Source organism: Arachis ipaensis, chromosome B6 (genome assembly GCF_059453495.1).
Source record: "Arachis ipaensis isolate K30076 ecotype BB chromosome B6, ASM5945349v1, whole genome shotgun sequence".
Lineage (NCBI taxonomy): Eukaryota > Viridiplantae > Streptophyta > Magnoliopsida > Fabales > Fabaceae > Arachis > Arachis ipaensis.
Genome location: NC_142441.1, coordinates 139308589 through 139334700, shown reverse-complemented (window position 1 = coordinate 139334700; position 26112 = coordinate 139308589). Strand labels below are relative to the sequence as shown.

At 32.3% G+C, this 26112-nt stretch overlaps 2 protein-coding genes across 2 annotated transcripts; one reads left to right on the top strand and one right to left on the bottom strand.

Annotated features, from left to right (window-relative positions):
* The first annotated feature begins 3570 nt into the window (after positions 1–3570).
* LOC148562928 (2-methylene-furan-3-one reductase-like) lies at positions 3571–10610 on the top strand. Its single transcript, XM_088491333.1, has 4 exons — positions 3571–3813; positions 6329–6634; positions 9636–9795; positions 10178–10610. Exons 1-4 carry the CDS (start codon positions 3571–3573, stop codon positions 10444–10446), a joined length of 978 nt encoding a protein of 325 aa, XP_088347459.1. The 3' UTR covers positions 10447–10610.
* A 9104-nt stretch (positions 10611–19714) lies between these two features.
* On the bottom strand, positions 19715–22815 carry LOC148562927 (RNA exonuclease 4-like). Its single transcript, XM_088491845.1, has 7 exons — positions 22735–22815; positions 21832–21983; positions 21338–21465; positions 21029–21240; positions 20603–20809; positions 20196–20276; positions 19715–20089 (listed from the first exon to the last, which is right to left on the bottom strand). Exons 1-7 carry the CDS (start codon positions 22773–22775, stop codon positions 19843–19845), a joined length of 1068 nt encoding a protein of 355 aa, XP_088347971.1. The 5' UTR covers positions 22776–22815; the 3' UTR covers positions 19715–19842.
* Between the last annotated feature and the right edge of the window lie 3297 nt (positions 22816–26112).

Below are 26112 nucleotides of genomic sequence, written 5' to 3'. Positions count from 1 at the left end.
AACCAGCAGTGCCAAGAATTACTTGGTATGCACCAGCAACTACGAGAGGGGAAACTTGGGCCGGATTATGTTGTGACAGATGGGGTACTACAATTCCAAGGTCGCATTTGGGTTCCTGATTTTCAAGGGTTGCGAGAATTGCTCCTAAGTGAATTCCACGCTTCCTTGCGGGGGGGACATGGAGGAGTGCTTAATACTTACAAGGGCCTTAGTGATATCTTTTTCTGGCCAGGGATGCGTGCCGATGTGCACAAGTTCATTGCGCAGTGTTTAGATTGTCAAGTTACTAAGTACATGCCAGCTAGGACTCAAGGCTTACTGCAGCCTCTCCCTATTCCTACCAGACCCTGGGAGGCCGTGTCTTTGGACTTCATTGTCCAATTACCCAAATCAGCGGGGCACAGTGCCATTATGGTTGTGGTTGATCGTTTCAGTAAAATGGGTCATTTTTCGGTGCTGAAGCCGGGCTTTACCGCAAAGGACGCAGCCACAGCCTTCATTCATGCAATTGTGCGTCTTCACGGGTTCCCTACTACCATGGTTTCGGATCGTGATCCTATTTTTCTAAGCAAGTTTTGGCGAAACCTGTTTGAGTTCAGCGGCACCAAACTGCATTACAGTACCGCTTATCACCCTCAGAGTGACGGTCAAACTGAGGTGGTAAACAGGACAGTGGAACAGTATTTGCGAGTTTTCACTCACTCTTTTCCGCACAAGTGGGTCTCCTACCTTGTCTGGGCTGAGTTTTGTTACAATGGATCTTTTTATTCAGCAATCAATCTGTCCCCCCATGAGGCCTTGTATGGCTTCCCTATGCCCACTATACCTGGCTATACCCCTGGCTCTACTACTGTGTGGGAGGTTGATGACATGTTGTGTCTGAGAGCTGCTCTCGATCGCGAGTTACGCTACTCGCTGCAACAAGCTCAGGGCAAGATGCAAATTCAGGCTAATAAACATAGAAGGGAGAAAAAATTTGAGGTGGGACAATGGGTTTTGTTAAAAATTAGAGCTTACAAACAACGTTCTCTCACAGGGGGCAAATTCAGTAAATTCCACAAACGCTACTATGGTCCATATCAGATAGTTCAAAGGGTTGGATTAGTGGCTTACCGTGTGAAGCTACCTGATGGGTGTGCCTTGCATCCTGTGTTTCATGTGTCTGTATTGAAGGAGTACCACGGCGACCCGACTACGGCGGTGTCTTCGACTGCCGACTTGCCCTCCTCTCTTTGGCCCCACCCGCTTGCGATTTTGGCCCGCCGCACTGCCAACACCCCAGACGGACCACGATCTCAGGTTCTCGTGGATTGGGAAGGGCTTCCACGTGAGGAGACAACCTGGGAGGATGAAGCCACGATTCGCATGTTGTTCCCCGACATTTACCTTGAGGACAAGGTCCTTGTGGAGGGCGGGATTATTGATAGCCTTAGCCCAAATGTTGATAGCTCTAGTCCGAATGAATGTGAAAATGTTCCTGCAACAGTAAAGGAAGTGGAGGTTGGGCCAAAGGAAGCTGAGCCCGTTGCTTCTGTTGTTCCCAGGACCAGAAACAAGCCCAATTGGATGAAGGATTTTCTGCTTAACTGATGAGAGGAGAAAGGCGTGAAAGTGGCATCACGGTGACAACTTGGCATGTTAGTTAGAGAGGAATATATGGGAGAGAATGTGAGGAGAGTTGGTTAGAGAAATTAGTGGGTTCAGTTGTGAATTGGAGTGAGCACCCAACTCGAATAGGGGCATATTTTCTTTATCGTCTTTCCTTCGTTAATCTTCTTCCATTTATCAATACAAGTCTTCTCTCATTCCATTACGCTGTTTTTTTGCAATTCTTTGTCTAACAGTAGCTTCATCTATTCACTACAGGGAGGCTATAGATTTAAATAAACCTCCTTTTGAATCGACGAAAATCATAAATCTAGTTACATGCACTACAGTTGAGTGTTAAATTTTTTTCTTTGTGGTGCTGTGTTTTTACTTTTTAGTTATCTTGTATAATATGATTTTTGTTGCTATAGGCTAATTATCACACAAAATGATTCAATGAAACTGAAAAAGATGCTGGGATGGTGCATGGACATCGATAATGAAACCTTGCCCAGTGCAATTAATGTGTAGAGAGATTTGAGGGAATTTTATTCCTCCATGATCAGTTCATAATTTCATATATTAAAAAAAATCTACACCTTGAAACAAGAAACACGAACTGTGACGGAATATTTAATCAAGTTTAGTGTGCTTTGAATCGAATTGGAAACACTTGCTGAGAACAAGCGCGGTTGCGACAAGGAGAAGATGGAGAAAGAAGGGTGATAAGGTTCTTTATGGGCTTGGATGAACAGTTCCATGTAACAAGATCATGAATAATGCGAGAGAATCCTTTGCAATCCGTTGACAAAGTTTTTAATTTGGTAGCTTCAGAAGAAGAACTAGTCAACACAGTGAATGGGATGGATTGGGTATGTGTTATGTGTTGTTTTGTTTGGCGCAAAAAGGATATACTAGCCAGTTGATCTGTATTATATTTATATACATATAAAAATATATAAATACATAGTGCTGATTTTAGTGGCTAATTTTAGTGTGTATATAGCATTTTTTATTTTTATATTATGAATTTTGGCTCCTCTACTAATCCTAGATCCACCCGTGATCAGAGTTTATGGATTCTATATTGTTCCGGACCCGATTTTCGAGTCCTTCCTCGAAACAGTCGCCGAACCCGACAATTCTAAGATTGGGCCATCCTCGGTCTAAAGACGGATCAATAACTTCCAATATCCTGAACCAATATTCAAATTCAAATACCTCCCTTATCTTAGCCAGATAAAATAAGATGATGACGGTTCAAACTGGCCTTAACTAACATTTGAATTCAAATACCTCCCTTATCTTAGCCAGATAAGATAAGATAAGATAACTACTACCAATTATATAAAGGGGAGCCAGAGATCCCCTCAAGTACTCACTCATTCCACACACCTTATATGTCCCAGATCCATTCTAACTTAAGTGTCGGAGTGTCTTTGCAAGTACCAAGTATCACCTGCTGCTCCAAAAAGACGATCCGACACCCATCTTAACTTGCAAGTCTCCGATTTATCTGACAATCCATACCCGAGACTTCTAATACATATGTGATCAATTTAGCTAATAGTAGCTGCTTAGTCGTGTAAACTTTACCCTCCAAATTTTTTAGCATGAGAAAAAGAGCGTATTAAAGAACTCAAGTTGATAAAAGAAAATGATTTCAATAATATAATTTTTAAAAGTACAAATTAAAACAACTCTAATTCCTTAACATAAGATAACTTTTGAAATTTAGTTAAACTAACTCAATTTTGACATAAAGACCATGGTAATAATTAATAAGCAGTTAGTTGTCGATTAATCAACTCCATAAATTTCATTGACAAGGTCTCTAATAACATGACATATGTGATCGTGTCATCATCGTACGTATAGTGTAATATATATAATTGACGAACCCACAGTAGAAATTAAATAGCGAATTAATCACATAGAATCGGTATTGATTGCTGTTCTAATTAACTTTGTAACCTCAAAATCATGGCTACTGCATCAACTACCCCATCATCAGTTCCAGCAATGCCGTCTCACATGAAAGCCTGGGCCTATACAGAACATGGGAAGACAACAACAGTTCTGAAGTTAAATCCAAATTTTCCTGTTCCTGAACCCAAGTCGAACCAGGTACTAATAAAGGTTGTTGCTGCAGCCATTAATCCCATAGATTATGTCAAGATTGAGGGACGTATGGTGTATGAGGATGCTGAACAAGTTCCATTTCCGGTAAGACATCCTATTTATTTATGTGTTTCTTCTGTTAATTAGTATGAGAGAATATTGTGATATCTGTGTACAAATATATAGAAATCGCTTTTGATGAACGAAGACAGATTGAAAATTACTCTGCACCGTTTGGCGGATCTATAACATTTTTCCGGAAACCAATTGGTTTCGTAATTTTTTTTCTTTCTAGAGGTGATGGCGTCTTATAAATAAAAAGGATCGTCTACTTGTCCTCAGAGCTTTTAAAAATTAAAAATAAATATTTACATAGAGAGATATATTTTAAAACAAAAAATTATTTATATACTAAACTCAGTTATTATATATTTTATATAAATATATATATATATTTTTAATTTATTTTTAAAATATATTTTAATATTTATATTGTACTTATAACTGATTTTAATGACTAATTTTAATATATATTTAATATATTTATTTTTAAAATTAGTTAGCACTTATTAAAATTGAAAAATCTAATTAATATAACATCATGTTATAAATATCCAAATTTATTCATATATTTATGTTTATTATATTTTTTAATTTTTTAAAATAAAAAATTTTACTTAACCAAGGTTTAATTAACACAATTTTAAAGAGAATATTAAGTCATTTTCTAATAAATCAGAAATTAATGCGGAGAATAAATATAGATAGAAGTATGTTACACATACAAGTTTTTTTTGCTTACAAGTTTTACAAGTTGGCACAAGCCCAACAAAACACACGCGCATTACACTCCCACGTTCAAGAGTAAATACACGCACGTTACTTAACCACTTCCTGTTTCCAAAGCGCGCTACTCACCATTGTGAACAACTCTTCTTCTTCTTCCTCGATGAAAACCACAACTGTCATTTTTCTTTACGTTTCTCCTCCTCCTTCTCTTCTTCCTTCTTCTTCTCCTCCTTCTTTGTGTTTTTCCTCATTTTTCTTCGCGTGTTTTATTTTCATCGTCGTGTTTCTCCCCCTTCTTCTTTTGATTTTGCAACATTATGTATTTTTTGCTTCTTTGTTTGATTTTTTTCTCCCAAAAAAATATGAGAATATGAAATAAGAAGATGAAGAAGAAAAAGCAGCAGAAGATGAGGAGGAGGAAGAGAAAGAGTTCTGAATTATGCAGAACTCATCAGAATAAAAATACACCCAAATATCTTCGTATTATACCCAAATATCTTCATTTTTACACCCAAATTTGCTACAGACACAGAAATGAGTTATGTTACGTGTACACTAAAATTAGCCATCAAAGTAGCAAGGGCTGCAAAATACACCCAAAATACACCACAGAAGGGCTACAAAATACACCCAAAATACACCATATTAAAACAAGCATAAACTATAGAATGTAAATACAACTATAAAATCATCATAAAAAATAACAAAAACCATATTCATGAATCATAACTAAAGAGAAACTAAAATAATTCAACTAAAAGAATAAGACAATTCACCCTCCGTCAGATGAAAAGTCATAAACTGTAAATACCCAAACTTTTATAAAAATACACCCAAATATTTCTGATCTACACCCGAACGTCTGATATAAAATGGACAAGATTATATTAATTCTAAGGAAGAATTAATAGTAAATTTTACAAGCAAGGTTCACGTACTGGTTCATCTGACAATCTGAAGTTGAATTATCTATTATCTTCAAAAATGATTTCAGAACTTGATGACAAAAAACAATAGAAATTGAGAATAACGAAGAAAGAGAACAGAGAGAGAAAAGCACGTAAATGAAGAAGGAGAAAGAGAAGACAAGAAATTCGAAAAAGGAAACGGAATTCTTTCAAAAATTAAAAATCTGTTAGAGGCGCGTGAAACATATGTGCATAACAAGATTGAGCGTAATATCAATTAGAGGACTTGTATAGCAAAATTACTTGTATGTAGAGATTAATCCATATAGATAATAACTTTAATTAGTTATTTAGTTAGTATTAGATAATTTATTGTATATATTTATGAGTTAGAAATAAAATTTAAGATTTAAGATTTAAAATTTAAGATTTAGAATTTTTAAAAATAATAAATATATAAATAAAATAATAATTTAGAATTTTAAAATAATATAAAGAAAGTGACTTTTTTGCAATAAAATTTTTGAAAGAGAAATGTTAGAAAATCATGAGAATTTATTATTTTTTATTATTATTTTTAGTTTTTATTTTAGTTTTTTTGTCTAATAATTTAATAATATACTTTAATACATATTTTTAAATATTGGTGGCTAACTGTTGACCAAAACTAATAAATTTTGATAGCTATCTAATATTTTTATAACGTTAAGAAAAAAAATATCTTAAATTTATTTTATTTAACATTCGTTACAAAATTTTTATTTAGTATTCATTAATTGTGAATACTAAATAAAACAAGTTCCAGTTATTTTTGACTAATTGCTTTTTATTACCAAATATTTTTCTTTTTGAAATAAGTTAATAGTTTGAACCGCATTAATAGGAGTTTCTTTTTATTCTTGTTTTGTGGGTGATGCATAAAGATTGTTCCTGGCTATGATGTTGCCGGTGTGGTGGTGAAAGTAGGAAGTGGAGTGAAGAAGTTCAAAGAAGGGGATGAAGTGTATGGTATGGTGGAGGCAAAAGATGTTGGGTCTTTGGCTGAATACACAACTGCACAAGAGAATGGTTTGGATCACAAGCCTCCAAATTTGGGCTTCGCTGAAGCTGCTGCCATTCCTTTAGCAATTCAAACTGCTTATGGAGCTCTTCACAAGGTTGGCCTTTCTGCCGGCCAATCTATTCTTGTTTTGGGAGCTTCTGGCGGCGTTGGATCCTTTGTTGTTCAGGTATCATATTTATTCATTTTGTTTTTCTTTTATATTTACATTTTGATTTTAAGAATGTGAAAATATTATCTGAGCCACACGTCTGTATAATACAATATTTATTTTTACTAGTAAACCTTGTCCCTGTTTGAGGGCTTGTTTGAATACTATTTTAAAAAAAAATTGTTTATAAAAGTAAAAATGATTTTATATTTGAATATTTTATGTAAAAAAAAATTTTTATCTATTAATTATGTTTTGGTGAAATAAGATAAAAATATTTTTTTATTTATTTATTATGTGAAAAATATTTTTTTAAGCAAAAAAAATCTTTTAAAAAAAATATAAATGGTAGTTTCTCAAAAATTTCTTTTTTTATTGGGTAAAGTATTAAATTGGTCCCCTATGTTTGGGCGTAATTCTGTTTTGGTCCTTAAGGTTTAAAGTGTTCTATTTGAATCCAAAAAAGTTTCATTTAGTATTAATTTAGTCCCACAGTGAGGTCAAAATTAAATAATTAACAAAATGTCCTACATAACAATAGTTCAAGAACAAAATCGATAATCTGAAGAACAAGTACAAGCTCCAGAGGCACAAAATCAACCATTGATGATGCATCAATATATTTATTTATCATTTTCTTTAGTTTTATAGAAAATATTTTATTTATATTATAAAAAATAATAAATAAAGGTATTGATGTATCAATGGTTGATTTTATGCCTCTAGAGCTTGTACTTGTTCTCCAGATTATCGATTTTGTTCTTGTACTATTGTTATGTATGACATTTTGTTAATTATTTAATTTTGACCTCACTGTGGGACTAAATTGATGCTAAATGAAACTTTTTTGGATTCAAATAAAACACTTTAAACTTTAAAGACCAAAACAGAATTACGCCCAAACCTAGGGGACCAATTTAGTACTTTACCCTTTTTTATTTTTCTAATGTTTTTATTTTTATTATTAGAAATTTACAAAATACACTAAAAAATATAAAAAAATTATTGAAAAATTATTTTTTTATTAATTTAATGGCGGCCAAACAAACACTTAATTTGATATATATAACAAAAAGGCTTAACTCCTATTAATTTTTATAGTTCACGAAATCTGTAGTTAAGTTTTTATAATGGGTTAAGTACAACAATTTTGATCCCTAATGTAGAGATCGAAAATTTATTTCGTCCCCAGCCTTTTTTTTTTTTCGCTACAAAATGGTTCCAAAGGTTTTACTTAGTTTTAAAATCGTCCTTTGGACGAAAATATCCTTCCCTCTTCTTCTCCAAAATTAACCAGAAGCGAAGACCAAAACCACCATCACCACCACCCCCGCTACCACCACCACTACCACCCTCATTATCATCATCATCATCATAAGAACAATAGATAATGGAATCATAAGAACTCAGAATCAGAATCCACCACCACCAACCTCCACCCACTGCCACTCCATCACCATTTGCATCACACCAGCCAGAACTCAAAAAATCATCGTCATCATCATCAGAATCCAAAACTCATAATCCAGAACTCAAACTCAGAAAAACAAACCCAGAACTCAAATTAAAAAAAAAAAACAAGAACTCAACTCAGAAAATCATTAGCATCATCGTTATCATCATCAGAACCCAGAACTCAGGATCCAGAACTCAAACTCAGAAAAGCAAACCCAAAATTCAAACTAAAAAAAAAAGAACCCAAAACTCAGAAAATTATCATCATCATCGTCGTCATCATAAGAATCCAGAACTCAAAAAATCTCCAATTTCATCTTCAATTACAAGAACCAAAAATCCATAAATATAATTATCAAAACAAACGACGAGACGAGGTGCGACGGGGAGGAGGAGGTGCGGCGAGACGACAACGAGGGCGAGGAGGCGATGACGAGGGCTAGGCGACAACGTCGGCAAGGGCGAGGAGGAGGAGCAGAAACAGGTCGCAGCGCACGGTGAGATCCAGCGGCGAGGACTGAACGACGAGGAGCAAGAGCGGCGGCAGCGACGGTGAGGAGCAGCGGCGGTGGCCCCTTAGCTTTCTCCCTTCCGATCTCTCTCTTCTCCCTTAGCTTTCTCCTCTCTTGTTCTCTGTTTCCCCTTCCGATCACAGGCGGTGGTGCGGCGGTGCGATGGTACGGCGGTGCGGTCTTCCCTCCCTTCTCCCCCGGATTCTCTTTCTTTCCCCCCTCTCTTTCTCGCTCCCCCTCCCCTGATTCTCTTTCTGCCTCAGTCCCTCTGATGCCTTTCTTTCTTTCTTTTTTTATTTTATTTTATAATTTTTTAATGAAGAGTAATTTGGTAATTAAAAAAATAAAATTGGTAAAAAAAGACGAGATTAAAACAAATTAAAATCTTGGGGATCATTTTATAATAAGAAAAAGGTCGAAGACGAAATCGATTTTCGGCCTTTACGTTGGAACCAAAATCGTACTTAATCCTTTTATAATTGAGTTTTTATATTATAAAAAATTTAGAATATTTATCTTTGTATTTGATATATAATAAATTATAAAATATTATAAAAAATAAATATTTTAGAATTATTATATTTTTGCTGAAAAGTAATTAATAACCAATAAGAATTCAACACCAAAATTTTATTTAGTATAAACATTACATCGTAAACCTTTAAATGGTAAAGACTTAATTAAAAAAAATAATAAAACTACCTGGAATAATAAAATAATTAAATCCAACAAAAATCTAAATGCTTCTTGTGTTTTACAAGGGTCTAATGAAACCTTCAAAAAAATTATATAAAATAAATCTTTAAAAAAGAAAAATAATTATATTAGTCCCCAAAAATGTTAACATACAATTTTACGGGGCGGCTGATGGGTGATGACCGCGCAATAATTGACTAATATGCTTACAAAGTTTCTGTTTTTGTCTCTCATGCCATGTATGTTCAGTTGAAAATTAAAGTCGAGAGAATTTTAATTGACATAATTTTACTCATAGAGCTGATGACATGGTAGAATTTGACTTGACTTACCCATCGTATATTTGGCAAAGACAGGTTGCGAAACATGTTTTTGGTGCTTCCGTGGTGGCAGCTACAGCTAGCACTGGAAAACTGGAATTGCTGAAGAAGTTAGGAGTTGACATGCTAATTGATTATACAAAACAGAACTTTGAAGATCTTCCTGAAAAGTTCGATGTAGTCTATGATGCCGTAGGTGAGACTTTACATTTGGAAATATAGTTTCTTTGGTACGATTAATCCGGGTTCGACCCGACCCGGAATGCGGACCTAATTGTGATGGGTGAGTCTCTAAGCAAAAATAGCTGGATATCACTCAGACTAACTCCGTTAGTACATTTGAGTATATAGTTCTTTTTTTTGTTGCCCGAGTCACGCACCTAATTGTAGTGAGTGAATCTCTTAGTAAAAATAGCTGTATATACTAGGCCTCAAATTCGAGACCTATTTAAACAAATTCTAGCCTCTTATCACTCGAACTAACTCCATTGGTACATTTGGGCATATAGTTTACTTGCATTGTAGAGTACTAATAAATAATAATGTTAATACTTGACTACCAAAATAACTGAATACAGGGCAGAGTGAAAGGGCATCGAAGGCTATGAAAGAAGGTGGCAAAATTGTAACAATAGTACCTCCTGGAGTTTCACCAGCAATGGTGTTCATACTCATTCCTGATGATGGAACAATGTTGCAAAAGCTAAGACCGTACTTGGAGAGTGGCAAGGTGGTGCCAGTACTTGACCCCAAGACTCCATTTCCATTTTCTCATACTGTTGAAGCACTCTCTTATTTGCAAACTCGTAGAGCAACGGGAAAAGTAGTCATTCATCCCATCCCTTGAACATAATGTATACATGTTTCTTTAATTAGAGGTTTCTTTAGTTTGATTCCCATTGAAATATATATGTTGTCATTTCTTGAAGGTGTGTGATAAAGAGAGTGAGCATTATGACGTTTGTGTATGTAGACTGAAATCATACTTTCGCAACTCCATTATCGTGGTTGTAAAACTATCATGTGTAACAATAGTTGAATATATCAAATAAATCAACTATTCTTATTGGAAATATTTGTTGGAAGTTTATTATAATTTAAACTTTTTTTGTGGCCTAATTGTAATTATCTATAAACTATTAATGATTTAATTTCATCCGTTAATTCTAATGTTTGATGGACGCATTAGATTTAAAGATAATAATACATAAAAGGTGGTCCTCTCTCTACCTCAATACACACGACATTTTACAATTTCCACTCACTGAAAATACCGTAAAACATGAATGTCTGAAGAAGGAAAGGAAAGGAAGAGAAACTAGTGTTAAAGATCAATTCTACTGTAACCAAAACTCTGCAAAATTAATCTTAAAGTTCAACTCTACCATAATTAGGACTTGTTATGCCAACCAATCCAGGTATGAAAATCACAACTTTTAAGATCCTAATTGATACTTCCGCTAAAATAAGTTTACATGTGGCATCAGAGCATGTGTTTTGAAAGTATGTGATTTTCTCTGATCTAATTATGATATCCACGGTGTTTCATGTTTCTGATTAATTATTTATAATTGGATTTTAATTAAGTGGGTTTTAAATTTCATGCCATCAGAACTGCATATTTGTGGTTGTATATGTTCTATATATTTTCTTCTGAATATTTTAATTTGATCATAAATTATACTCATGTATGAATTTAATCTTGAGTTTAAGTTTAGTATTGATGACAATTATGAAATTATTTTGAGTAAGTAATGTACTCTAATTTTATGAAAAGTCTATAAATGTTTTATTTATAGTATTAAATTTATTTAGATTATTTATTGTTGTGTACACCAAAGTGACAAAGTTATAACGTAAAATGCCAGTATATTTAATAATGTGTTAATTAATTTTAGAATTAGATTTACCCAAAGGAAATCTCTTCTGTTATTAATAGACTTGAACGAAAAAAATTATTATTCTTGGGTCAGATATATGTATTGTCCAAAGATGGTATATGTATTTGGCAGAGAATTTTAATCTTCAAGTATGATAAATATGGCATTTATTTGTATGTTAATGTGTTAGTATATAATAGAATTTTACCCAAAGGTAAACTGTAATATGCTTGTTATGTTCTGTAATCTGAGTAGATGATAAAATTAAACTTAAGTTTAGTTTGGTAAAACTTTTACTTTTCAAAAGTATCTTATAAAAGCTAACTTTTAAAAGATGGCTTTATAAAAATTGTAGCATTTATGTTTGGTAAATCAAATTAAAAATAGCTTTCAATAAACACAAGTAACAACAATTGCGTTTGGTAAAATAACTTTTAAAATTTAAAAATAATATAATAGACATAAATGCAAGCATTAAAATTGAAAATTAGTTAACATATGAGGTTATATTATACTTTTAAATTTTAAAAAGCACAAGTCAACTTTGAAAAACTCCTTGTTAGGTGTTTTCAAAAGCACCTCTAACTTTTAAAAGCTGCAAGCACAAGCACTTGAGCTTTTTAATTTACCAAACGCAAAATGAGGTGCTTGTGCTTTTTAAAAGCACAAGCACCTCTCCAAAAAGCTTTACCAAACCAAGCCTTAATATGAGTATTGTATGATTAAATGACAAGTATTTCAATTCATTCGCAAGCTTCATCTGTTACCATGTTTAATGGTTTAAACTTCTCTGAATGGAGTGAACAAGTGAAGTTCCATTTAGGTCTTTTGGATCTTAACTTGTCACTTTTAGAAGAGAAACCCATTGTCACTGATGACAATGATGAGGATGAAAAGTATGCACTTAAGACATGGGAATGTTCTAACAGATTAAGCCTTATGTTTATGCGAATGACTACTGCAAGCAATATTAAGACTACCCTTCCACAAACAGAAAGTGCTAAAGAATATCTTGCGTTTGTGGAAGACCACTTCCGTTCTGCTGATAAGTCACTCGCTAGTACATTAATGTCACAGCTCACGGCCATGAAGTTTGATGGGTCTAAGAGCATGCAAGAGTATACTATTGAGATGACTAATATTGCTACAAAATTAAAGTTACTGGGTATGACAGTTGATGACTCCTTTATGATGCAATTCATTTTGAACTCATTACCTTCTGAGTATGGAGCTTTTCAAATTAATTATAATGTCATGAAGGAAAAATGGAACGTTAATGAATTGATTGGAAAGCTCATACAGAAAGAAAATAGACTTAAGAATTATGGTAGTCATTCTGTCAACTTGGTTCAAGGAGCTGGCAAATCAGAAAAGAAATTAAAGACAAAGCCCAAGAATTTTAAGAAGAAAGGACATGCCAATACAAAACAGCGTCATTTCTGTAAGAAGGAAGGACATTTCCAAAAGGATTGTCCTAAACGTAAGGCATGGTTCGAAAAGAAAGGTATATTTGAAACATATGTATGTACTTATGAATCAAATTTAATTGACATTCCTCATAATTCTTGGTGACTTGATTCTGGTGCTACAACTCATGTATCTAATGTAATGCAGGGATTCCTTACGATCCAAACCACAAGCCAAAGTAAGATGTTCCTCTACATGGAAAACCGTGTGAAAGCGCCAATTGAAGGAATAGGAACTTATCGTTTGGTGTTGGATACAAGCTTTCATTTAGATTTACCTAAGACTCTTTATGTACCTTCAATGTCTAGGAATTTAATTTCTATTTCAAAGTTGGACAATTGTGGTTTTTCTTTTAATGGTAGACATGGTTGTTTTAATTTATTTAAAAATTCTAATATTGTTGGTTATGGTGTTTTAATTGATGGCTTGTATAAATTAAAACTTCTTGATCAGATTTCTGAATCCTTACTTATTGAGTACCAGAATGATGTAGTTAGGCCAAATACGTCTAAAGAAAATTCTACATTTTTGTGGCATAAACGCTTGGGTCACATATCTAAGGAAAGAATAGAAAGATTAGTAAAGAATGAGATTTTAAAAAATTTAAATTTTACTGGTCTTGGTTTATGTGTGGATTGTATTAAGGGAAAACAAACCAAACAAAACAAGAAATGTGCCACAAGAAGTAGTCAGCTTCTTGAAATTATACACACTGATGTATGCGGACCTTTTGATGCTCCATCTATTGGTGGAGAAAAATATTTCATCACTTTTATTGATGACTTTTCACGTTATGAATATGTCTATTTTCTTAAAGAAAAGTCTCAAGCAGTTGATGCTATTGAGATTTATATTAAAGAAGTTGAAAGGTAATTAGACAAAAAGGTGAAAGTTGTTAGGTCAGATAGAGGTGGTGAATATTATGAAAAACATAATGAAACAGGACAATGTCCTGGTCCATTTACAAAACTTCTAGAAAGACATGGCATATGTACACAATACACAATGCCATACACACCACAACAAAATTGTGTGGCAGAAAGGCGTAATCGAACGTTAATGGATATGGTTAGAAGTATGATAAGCAATTCTTCTTTACCCAAATTTTTGTGGATGTATGCATTAAAGACTGCCATGTATTTGCTAAATAGAATTCCTAGTAAAGCTGTTTCAAAGACTCCTTTTGAGTTATAGACTAATAGGAAACCCATTTTATGGCATTTACATGTTTGGGGTTGCCCAGCAGAAGCAAGAATATTTAATCCACAAGAAAAGAAATTAGATTCTCGAACAGTGAGTGGCTATTTTATTGGCTGTCCAGAGAAGTCTAAAGGGTATATTTTTTATTGTCAAAACCATAGTCCAAGAATTGTAGAAACTGGTAATGCAAAATTCTTTGAAAATGGTGAAGTTAGTGGGAGTGAAAATTATTAAAATGTAGAAATAAAAGAAATTAAAGTTAATGTTCCTATACATGTTAGTGTTCCTTTATCCACACCTACTCAAAGAGTTGTTCCAACTATTGTTGAACACATTAATAGTGATGAACAAGATTTGAATGATAATGCTCCCAATAAAGAAACTAACTCACAAATATTAGAAAGAAATGAGTCTCAAGAAATATCATTAAGGAGATCTCAAAGGAAAAGAAAGTCAGCTATTTCAAGCTATTATGAGACTTATTTATAAGAAGAAGATATTGGAATATCTAAAGATCCAGTTTCATTTACACAAGTCATAAATATTGATGATTCAGAAAAATAGATTGATGCCATGAAAGAAGAGTTAAAATTCATGGAAGATAACAAAGTTTGGGATATTGTTGCATTGTCAGAAGGTGCTAAATGTATTGGTTGTAAATGGGTCTTCAAAGTTAAGCGAGACTTAAAAGGCAATGTTGAACGATATAAAGCTAGACTTGTTGCTAAGGGATTTACTCAAAAGAATGGTGTTGATTATAAAGAAACATTTTCACCTATTTCTAAGAAAGATTCATTGCGTATCATTATGGCACTTGTGGCTCATTATGACTTAGAGTTACATCAAATGGATGTAAAAACTGCCTTTCTAAATGGTAATCTTGATGAAGAAGTTTATATGGATCAACCTGAAGGTTTTTCAACTGAAGGAAAAGGTCGTATGGTGTGTAAACTTAAGAAATCAATATATGGACTAAAACAAGCCTCACGACAATGGTATATTAAGTTTAATAATACCATTCTATCTTTCGGTTTTGAAGAAAATATTGTTGATGTATGCATATACCGAAAGGTCAGTTGGAGTAAGTTTATCTTTCTAGTCTTATATGTTGATGATATTTTGCTTGCAACAAATAATTTGGGAATGTTGCATGAGACTAAAGAATATCTTTCTAGAAACTTTGAAATGAAAGATATGGGAGAGGTATCCTATGTGATAGGAATTGAAATTTTTCGTGATAAATCACAAGGATTGTTAGGATTGTCTCAGAAGACCTATATAAATAAAGTTCTAGAGAGGTTCAACATGGAAAAGTGTTCCGCAGGAATTGCATCAATTCAAAAAGGGGACAAATTTAGTCTTATGCAATGCCCAAAAAATGACATAGAACGGAAGCGAATGGAAGGAATTCCATATAGTTCTGTAGTGGGAAGTCTTATGTATGTGCAAACTTGCACAAGACCGGACATTAGCTTTGCAGTAGGAATGCTTGGAAGGTATCAAAGTAATCCTGGAATAGATCATTGAAAAGCTACAAAGAAGGTTTTAAGATATCTTCAAGGTACAAAGAATTATATGCTCATGTACAAAAGGTCTAGCCAATTAGAAGTAATTGGTTACTCAGATTCAGATTTTGGTGGATGTGCTGACACAAGAAAGTCTACATTTGGCTACTTATTCTTATTTGGAGAAGCTGCCATATCATGGAAAAGTTCCAAGCAAAGCGTTGTGGCAACATCTACTATGGAGGCAGAATTTGTAGCATGTTTTGAAGCTACAAATCAAGCTTTATGGCTGCAAAATTTCATTTCAGGACTTGGCATTGTTGATTCAATTGCTAGGCCATTGAAAATTTATTGTGATAATTCTGCAGCAGTATTTTTCTCAAAAAATGATAGATATTCTAAAGGTGCCAAGCATATGGAAATAAAGTACTTTGGCGTTAAGGAGGAAGTTCGGAAACAAAGAGTGTCTATAGAACTTGTTAGAACAGAACTCATGATTGCTGATCCATTGAGTAAAGGATTGCAACCAAAGACATTTAAGAAACATGTACATAGAATGGGTCTTGGTTCTTCTGAATGACGCTAACACTCTGAGCTCACTATGTTTATTTATGTGTTTTCTGAACATTGATAGTTTGTAGTTTCTAGTTAAAGTAATATTATTGTATGAGTTATAACATAATGAACTAGAAACTTTATGGGACCGATATAAAATTGTGTTATTTATGTAGCTTATGTAGTAAGATGCTAGTGATTGTAGTATATGGAAAGAAATGTGTTTCATATTAAATGCATGACTGCCATAACTCACACAAAGTATTTTACCATATTAAAGCAATTATGTAATGTGTGAAAATATGATTACACTTAGGCCAAGTGGGAGAATGTTGGAAGTTTATTGTAATTTAAACTTCTGTTGTGGCCTAATTGTAATTATCTATAAACTATTAATGATTTAATCTCATCCGTTAATTCTAATGTTTGATGGACGCATTAGATTTAAAGATAATAACACATAAAAGGTGGTCCTCTCTCTGCCTTAATACACACGACGTTTTACAGTTTTCACTCACTGAAAATACCGTGAAACTGCCATCTTGATGAATGTCTGAAGGAAAGGAAAGAGAGAGAAACCAGTGTTAAAGATCAACTCTACTGTAGCCAAAATTCTGCAAAATCAGTCTTAAAGTTCAGCTCTACCGTAATCAGGACTTGTTATGGCAACCAATCCAAGTATAAAAATCACAACTTTTAAGATCCTAATTAATACTTCCGCTAAAATAAGTTTACAATATTATCTAAAATATATCAAATAAATTACCTATTTTTTTGTTGTACATTTGTCTATTGCATGTGACTTTACTTGTCAGAGTTGGTATCCATGGCTAAAACAGTATGGCCGGTCCTGGGCCATGTCAAGAACTATATATAAAAGAGCACTATATATAGTTGTTCAAATGAGAAAGGAGTTTGTAAGAGATGGGTGAAACAATTTTATACATCAGCGATATGGAATGTTTGGTTAATTAAGTAGGATTGAAAATATTTTTCAGAATCCACTAGAAAACACACTATTTAGTTCAATAATGCATGTAGATTAGTTCTCTTTACAAAAGTATTGTTAGAATATAATTAGATCAATTAGGATCAATTAGTATTATTTAATATATTTGAATATTTATTATAAAATATTACGTCTTTATTATTATGATTCTATTAGCACCTATAAATACCCTTTTATATTGTATCATTCCAGACAATTTGATTACACTCAATAATACACAAATCATTCTTCCAGTTTAGTCTCTTGTTTCTAACATGGTATCAGAGCCATGGTATCCTCCTTGAAGAGGATAGGTTGTTTTCCTTACGGTGAAATTACCGTAGTTTTTGCACTTTTTTTCTATGTCATTTTTCCTTACCTTGTCACTCTTTTATACTTTTTCACCTCACCGACTAGCCTGTTTTCTCTGTCTTGTGTTTTTCCGAGTCGGATGATCAAACACCATTGTCATCCGCTGCTTAGCTATTCTCATGAAGAAATCATATAGTTTTCGCACTCTTTCGACAGTTTCGTTTGCGTTCTCTCGTGGCAGTTCCGTCTGCATTTTGTCTGTTTTTTTTGAGGCAGTTCCGTCTGCGTTTCCTCGTGGTAGTTCTGTCTGCGCTTCTTTCAGACAAGCGGCAGTTCCATCTGCGCTTCCTTCCGGCAGTTCCATCTACGCTTCCTTCCGGCAGTTCCATCTGCACTTTCTTAGCAGTTTCGTTTGCGCTTCCTTCAGAAAAACGGCAGTTCCGTCTGTGCTTCCTTCCGACAGTTCCATCTGCACCCGTTTTATCAGTTTATGCAATTTTTCCTCTTTATTTCGTTGTTTTAAATAAGTTTCAAACTCAAGTTGTCACTTGAGTTTGAGGGGGATGTTAAAATATAATTAGGATCAATTAGCATTATTTAGTATATCTGAATATTTATTATAGAATATTACGTCTTTATTATTACGATTCTCTTAGCACTTATAAATACCCTTTTACAACTTGATTACATTCAATAATACACAAATCCTTCCTCCAATTTAGTCTCTTGTTAGATCTCCAATTTAGTCTCTTATTTCTAACAAGTATAATACACCAATTTGGGTCTCATATATATACACCAATTTGAATCCATAAAGTGGATTAACCCACTTCTTACTTCTTTTGTTTTGTGCTTGTTTCTTCTAGCTAGAACAACCTCTAACCAAATCTCATCATGTTCCAGCACCACGTTCTAGTGTAGCAGTGATCACTACCATTCTATTTCGACATCATCCTATTATAATCTAATTTAATGAGCAATCAAATAAATCTAAAAAGAATGGCTAAAATAAAAAATTATTCAATTAACCTCTTTGTTTATAAGTTCTGCCACATAAGCAATGCCATTTCATTGCTACAAACGATCTAACTCATTCATCACTACACTCTTTTTCCTTTCTCCTTAGTCGCAACAAATGCCGGCCAATAGGAGATTTGGGTGGTTCTTGCTAAATTGTTTGAGAGGAAAATGATTTTAGAGCCTTAATATGCACTACTAAATATTTGTGGTACCTTCGTGATTTATTCCTATCAAGTGCCTATTAAACCATGGCATTTTCTTGTGTTTTATCTCCTACATGATAAATCGTTATAGGATGTAGAAATTTAGTGTTATTTTAGCTAGACCTTACTAAATTATGGTTTAGTCAAACGATTTCGTGTTTTGTGGGCATGTGCTTACTAAATCTTGGTAGCTAGAGCGTATTAATTTGATAATGGCAAACTATATTGCAAAATTGCTGCAGGAACAATGATTTATGTTTACAAATCGTAGAACCCTATATATATCCTGTAATGATTTTATTTACATAAAATAAAAGTGAATAAATATATAATAAGAAATGGTTTAGGACAATCTGTTAATAAGAATTTTATTTTATTTGGGTAAAAAATTAAATAATATAAAATATATATTGGCGTAAGTCTAAATGTCATGACTTAGGTATGATATTGATTAATGTTATTAGACTTTATATTAAAACTTTGGTTTGTTTGCTTGATCTTGTTCTAGTACTACGTTATCTTCCTTTGGTTCACAGGTCGATTGAGTGATAATTCCAAACAAGAAAAAAAAAAGCAAGAGGAGGAAGAAGATTGAAAAAGTGAAGTAAAGAAGAATAATGTTAACAATTAAAATGAAAAGTAAATTAAAAGGTAAAGGTGATTAATGATCTAAGAGTAGAATATAATTACTGGAATAGTGGAAATATGAACAACCGCAAATAAACACTACTCATCTCTTCTTCGTAGTATGGATTATTGAAACATATATTGTAATTACAAGCATACTATTTTATTGGTTGTGTTTACTTTGAAATTTTAATTTAACAGCAAAATTGAAATTAAAAGAAAAATTTATACACCAAAATAAAAGACAATCTCATTTATTAATAGTATAGGTAAAATTATAATAATCAACAATAATACATTGAAACATATCTAGCTACTATATTGGGTAGTGCAAGCTATATATGATATAAACCTACTACTCAAAACTAATAACCGAAACATATATAGTATACTTTATTTGTTGTTCTTAAATTAGTAGAAATTAAATAAAATGAGATATACTGGTAGGACCCATGATCACTAATTTGTATGGTGTTTGTGATGGATTCATGAGGTATATAAGGAATCCATGCACCAGCAATAGTAATCAGACCTTGAAATTTCAAGCATTTGTTCAGGACTCATTCTTTCAAGCTCACTTTGCCTCCAAGAAGCAAAATTGTTTCTGTTCTGAGGGTCAGATGCCAAAGGGTAATCCTCCATTCTATGTGCCTGGGACCTCATTCTCTTGTAGAGTCTCATTGTTGCAACACAATCATCATAAGGATCCTGTATCCCAGTTTGAATGTCATACCTGCAAAAATGTACCCTTATTAATATTGATGTTTCACATGTACTGTCTTTCATTCCTTTCCTTTTTGAGACTCAAGAGTTTGATGAGTTTATTAATTGTTACTTACCCTAGATATGTTTGTGTTAAGTATTTAAGTGAGTTGCTCAACTTGCTTGTTTTCATCAGAGGAGGGTATTTTGCAGTGTCCCTGTTGACACACAAATTTGACACGTTTTAAATTGTGGATGCTGATGCAATTATACTACAATATAAAATATTGTGCTACATATATCTATTCTTCTTATTATAAAGTGTATTGTGAATCTATACATAGTTTCGTGTTATGTGTGTCTAATAATATTGAATTAAATTTATTAAAGAAAAATATTATATACACTATTTGATGTGTATATTTTATGTGTACAACTTTCAATTTTTATATTGAAATAATTGATTAAAAATAAAAGAAAATATAAAATTTATTTTTTTATAACATAAAATAAAATATAATTTATGCTTGTTAATATGAATTACCTTATCTTTTCTGGTCGATATTCTATTTGGAGACATTCTAGGTCATGATCCAAACCATGACCAACAAGAATCCTGGCTTTGCCACCTCTTGCTCTAATTGTCCACATGGGCTCTCCATTGCAAAGGAAGTCTTGAATCTTCCTCTGAACTTGCCTCATTGGTATTGCATCCCTCAAATATTCTGCTCTAATACCTGTTGTCTCGTACCTGTTCATCAATCATAATCTGCATTAATCATAATTTCTTTTTCTAATGAATACTAAATACTAATTTATTTAAGGATTTATTGTTGGCTAATACGGATGGTTGCATGCACAAGATGAAATTCGAATTCTGATACTTAATTACGCGAACAAATGAGCTAATCACTTGAAAAGCTGGTTGGACGTAATAATGGAAGTTAATAAAGTGATTAATAATACGAACCTATAATTAGTGACTGGAAATGCTGGTTTGACATAAGAATGGAAGATGATGTTCTCATGCTCATCAATTATGCAAACTCTTGCACAAAGATCAAGTGAGCCATCACTGCCACCACCAACCATTTTACAAGCAAGTGCAACTACTTGTGCTCCTCTTGATCCAATTGTCAAATTATCTCGAAGACCCATGCTAGAAAACCGACCAATCATTCCCTATTATATAATATGCAGCAGTAAAGAAAGTTAACTAAAATTTTTTTTTAATCAAATTAGTTTCTAACAAGTCATATAGATGGATGTATGTATATACAGTTAGTCCAGAGAGTTGGCATTTTTCTTGGTGGACCCTGCGCGAGTTAGGGCTGTCAAACACCTTCAAGCAAAACTTGCACCCTCGGTATGCAAATATATCCCGGCATTCCTGTTTCGGCAACGGACCTGAAAAATATAACAACAAAAAAAATTTAGATCATAACCATACTTTTATTTTAGATCTGTCTTGTCTAAGCGGACGAGTAAACTGAAGAGATGGAATATTTATACAATGTGTACAATGAGTTATGAGTTAAAAAATGAACATCACCCATAATATTTCAGGATCGAACTCTTGACCATTTGAATCTAGAACTCTGATACCATGTTATGAAACCACTCATCCCAAAAATTTAAGTTGATAGAAAAAGGTAACACTAATGGTTATATCTAATACTGAATCGGACATTCCTAAACCTTCATTGTACACATTGTACTCTATTGGCTCCCTATACTTCCTCTTATTATTATTATTATGGATTTATATATTACCTATAAGGTGTTCCCTTAGAGACTCAAATGACCTGCAGTGTTTTCTGCAAATGGCACAAGTTGGTTCATGACCCGAATGGTATGAGATTCTCATGTGCTCCACCAAGTGCTCCAGTTTGTTGAACTGTCTGAAGCATGCCGCACACTTATTCCTATTCATTCACATCAATTTAACATTTGTAAATCTCGTTACTTAGTTTAAATTGGCGAGATAACAATGATGTGTAACTAAATAAAGCACAAAACATCCATTATTATCTAATCTAATTAGTACATGTATCTCCTTATTCATATACTCAAAGAATAATTAAAGTAGTAAATTATATCATGCATGTTAGATATACATTAAAATTAGTTATTAAAGCTAGGTTTAGAAGGAAAATTGAGATTGAGAGATTGAAATTGAAAGATTGAAACAGAAAAATAAAGACTAAATTAAGTTTTAGTAGTGTTTAGTGCAAAATGTACTAGACCGATTATTATGTTTAGTTTAACATCAATATAGAGATTGAGAGAATAAATTTAAAATTTAAAATTAAATAAAATTTTTTAAAAAAATATTATTAAAATTTCAGTCTATATTTTTAAAAATTTTAATTTTATGTGTCTTCAATTTATAAAAGTATTGAAAGAATTGAAATTTTGTATGTGGGAACTAAAATTTTAGTTTTAAAAATCTTTGTAGACTATTAAAGACGAGATTATTATTTAAGTATCTTAAATTTTATAGAATTGAAAACCACAAATTAGGAGAAAGGAGCATCTATGACTCTAACTAATCATCAGTTGAGAATGGTAATAAACCCTTACATATTAATAAGCACGTGCACTGATTGATGGTTTGTGTAACTAACCATGTGTGTGCTTGTGCATAAGAGAGAAAGAGAGAGAGAGAGAGAGAACCTGTGAGTTTCTGAAGACTCAATAATTCTGGAATAATCCATAGTAATTCTTAATTGTATAATGTGTTCTGAATGAGAAGAAAAGAGTCGGAGTTGAGGATGAAGGTAATAAGAGTATGATGGTATTTATAGAGTGATGCAGGCCAAGTTAAAGTAGTTAATAGATTTGGTTGAACCAAGTTGCATACATAATAGACGATTCCTAAAGCCACAATTATTCATTCATCATCATCATCAGTATATCTCTCATGATTCTTTCTTCGCCCTCTTCTCTCTCCTTCGTTTCTTTTCTTTTCTTTTTTTTTTTTTAAATAATAATCTTTGGCAATAATCGGCCATGCAGTTTTTGTATCTATTCTATTTTGTGTGTGTAGACCATTCTTACATTCGTAATAATGATCTATATTCCACAATTCAGATTCTCGGGACCCAACTTTGCCGTTTCTTTCTCGCATTCCTTGTCATTAATTGCTTTAATGTACATAGTAGTTGCAAAACATGTACCATCGTTATTGGCTTTGGTTAAATGACTGATAAATTTGTATTTCTTCTACTTAGGTATCAATTTAATTTAAATAAAAGAAAAAGTCTAAGGAGCCAGTAATTTTATTGAATTTTGGTCAACATGTAACCAATAGAGAAAGGTGAGCCATTGGATGAAATCTCACACCAATCCCACACCATTAAATCATTATTAATGGTTATTTGATGGCTACTAATCACAAAAGTTGTTGGTCCCTAGCATTGTTCTAAATAAAAAAAAAACATACACCTCCAAATCTCCAATGTACTTCATCTTTAATTTAAAAGAGCTTAATTTAAATGTATTAATAGTATAAAATATTTTATTTAATTGTTCAATTACGTTTATTTTTCTAAACATTGATATATTCATATAGTCTACATAAAATTATTTTACACTAAAATTTTAAAAATTAAATCGAAGATCGAACCAATAATACTAAAAATTTAAAGGTTTAGAGGTTTAATCAAAATTTAACCAAAGTTAAATTGAATATAATAAAATAATATATTTATATATAAAATATATACTTTTTAAAATTTTTGTATTTTATTATTTTAAATGAATTATTCATTAAAAAAATAGATCAATTCGACCTGTTAACTGATTGTTTAACCAAATTTTTTTTATTTTAGACCGAATTATTTTAGTAACTGATTTTTATTAATCCAGTCAAAGCAACTGATTTAATTTGATTCTCAAAACAATATTTTAAAAAGAGTGAAAAAACAAATAGTATACCTCTATAGTCTATATCCCTAATTAAAACTAGAATACATATTTCTGTTTTTCTTTCTTAACATTATCATATTTTAATTATTTTCTATAATATATGTGATTAATTAAAATTGAAGAAACAAGGAAAGATTTGGAAACATTGCATGAATGTGATGCCTACCAGTCTATATATGAAAGTAGGTTTGACCAACAGATGATTCGTCTTTCAACAAATCTTTAAAACCTGCTTGGATTTCATCTAAGGTCGTCTCTATCTGTGTATGTAAGGAAACCGAGGACCCATTCCTCTCTCACTTAAAATTTGGGTGGCAACCAGTTAAATCTGAAACGAGTCAAATATTCCCTTTTTCCCTATCTTTTCCTTTATACTTTTGAGGAATTTTTCTCAGCATCCATGGACAATTATTTTTGAGGATATGTTAATAGAAAAAATCTCTACGTACAAGTGTTTTGCGTTTATAAACTTTACAAGTCTGAAGAGAACGAAACCACTAAACGCGCTGCTTATGTTACGTGCCTCTTTAACAGACTTTTAAATCAATTCAAATCAATTAACGCGCAAATATATAACTTCCATTTTTCAAAAAATTTCTTTTTTTTTTTTTCGAATTTCTTGTTAAATTTGTTGGATCTCCTTCGTGCGTTCTCTCTTTGCTTCGTTTTTTTCGATTTTCATGGTTTTTGAAATCAAGCTTTGAAATCGTTTTGAAGATAATGGAACTTCAGAAATACACCCAAACGATTACAGAAATACACCTAAACGGTTACAGAAATACACCCAAAGGATTTAAGAAATACACCCAAAACAGGGAGAGACAGTATATTTCTGCTTGAAATCTTTTAATGTTTTGCTGGTTAAGGATGAGGCACATGGTAGAGACAATCTAAAAGAAAAACTTAGAAGAACAGTAAAACAGTATCTTGAATAATGTTTGTTCGTTTTTTCTGGTGATTTTTTATAGAAATTTGTATCTTTTCTTCTTGATTTCTTCTACTCTTCACCAGGAGTTGGAATGTTTCTGCAGAATCGTAGTTTGTTTCGAATGTCGCTTGAATATTGACGATTTGCATTTTGATTGAGGAAGAAGAGAAATAGTGAACGTGTTGTGGAAGGGTGATTAAGGCGCGTGCATTGGACGTTTGATTCTAAAAGAGTGGTGCGCATTTTTTTTTTTTACTTGGAGCAACTTATATAGCTTGTAAGCCAAAAAGGCTTGTATGTATAGCAAACCTGATGTTAATAAATTATTGCAATCGTAAACTAAATATTTCACTTAGAAATTCATAGAAAATCTTATTGTATGTTATCTGTATGATTGGATAAAATAGAATGAAAATTATCCCGGTACTCTTCTGAAATTAGAAGATAAATCACCTTTTTATATATTATCACATATATAAAAAAGGAGATAAGATTATGCTGTTAAAATACATCATCTATCTATACAGGAGGTTAGTTTTGGATATGTGATGTGCATGAGCCAAAGTTATCGCGAAAAATGATATAACTTTATCATAATTTATTTAAAAAATATTTGAGACATAATAAAAAGGAGAAATGCTAGAAAACTATAAAAATTTATTATTTTTTATTCTCATTTAATTATTAATATTTAAAAATGTGACCTAAAATATATTATTGGATTATTAGGATAAAGAAATTAGGTTGATGATTAGAAATAATGACAAAAAATAATAAATTTTGACGATTCTGATCTCTAATATTTTTTGATAAAAAATTATTTTAAAATATTATAAAATTATCTTATTTTATATTTTTAATTATTTTTTATTTTATTTTTTAATAATTATTGGAATAATAAAATAATATTAATATAATAAATATATAATTATAAATATTAAATAAAATAAAATAATTTTAAATTATTGTCCATTTAACATAACCCGATTTGTTATGTATGCTGTAGATAGAGTACAGACAATCTCCATTTGTTGTTTGAGAATCATAGCAACAAAAAGTAGACAGAAAAAAAAGGGAAGGGTGGACCGTGTGGCCATCCACAGTAGTGATGACTGATGAGTAATGTGTAGTGTGTTGTGTTGTTGAATAATTGAAAAGAGAAAAGAATGAAAGACAATACCAATCATGCATTATTA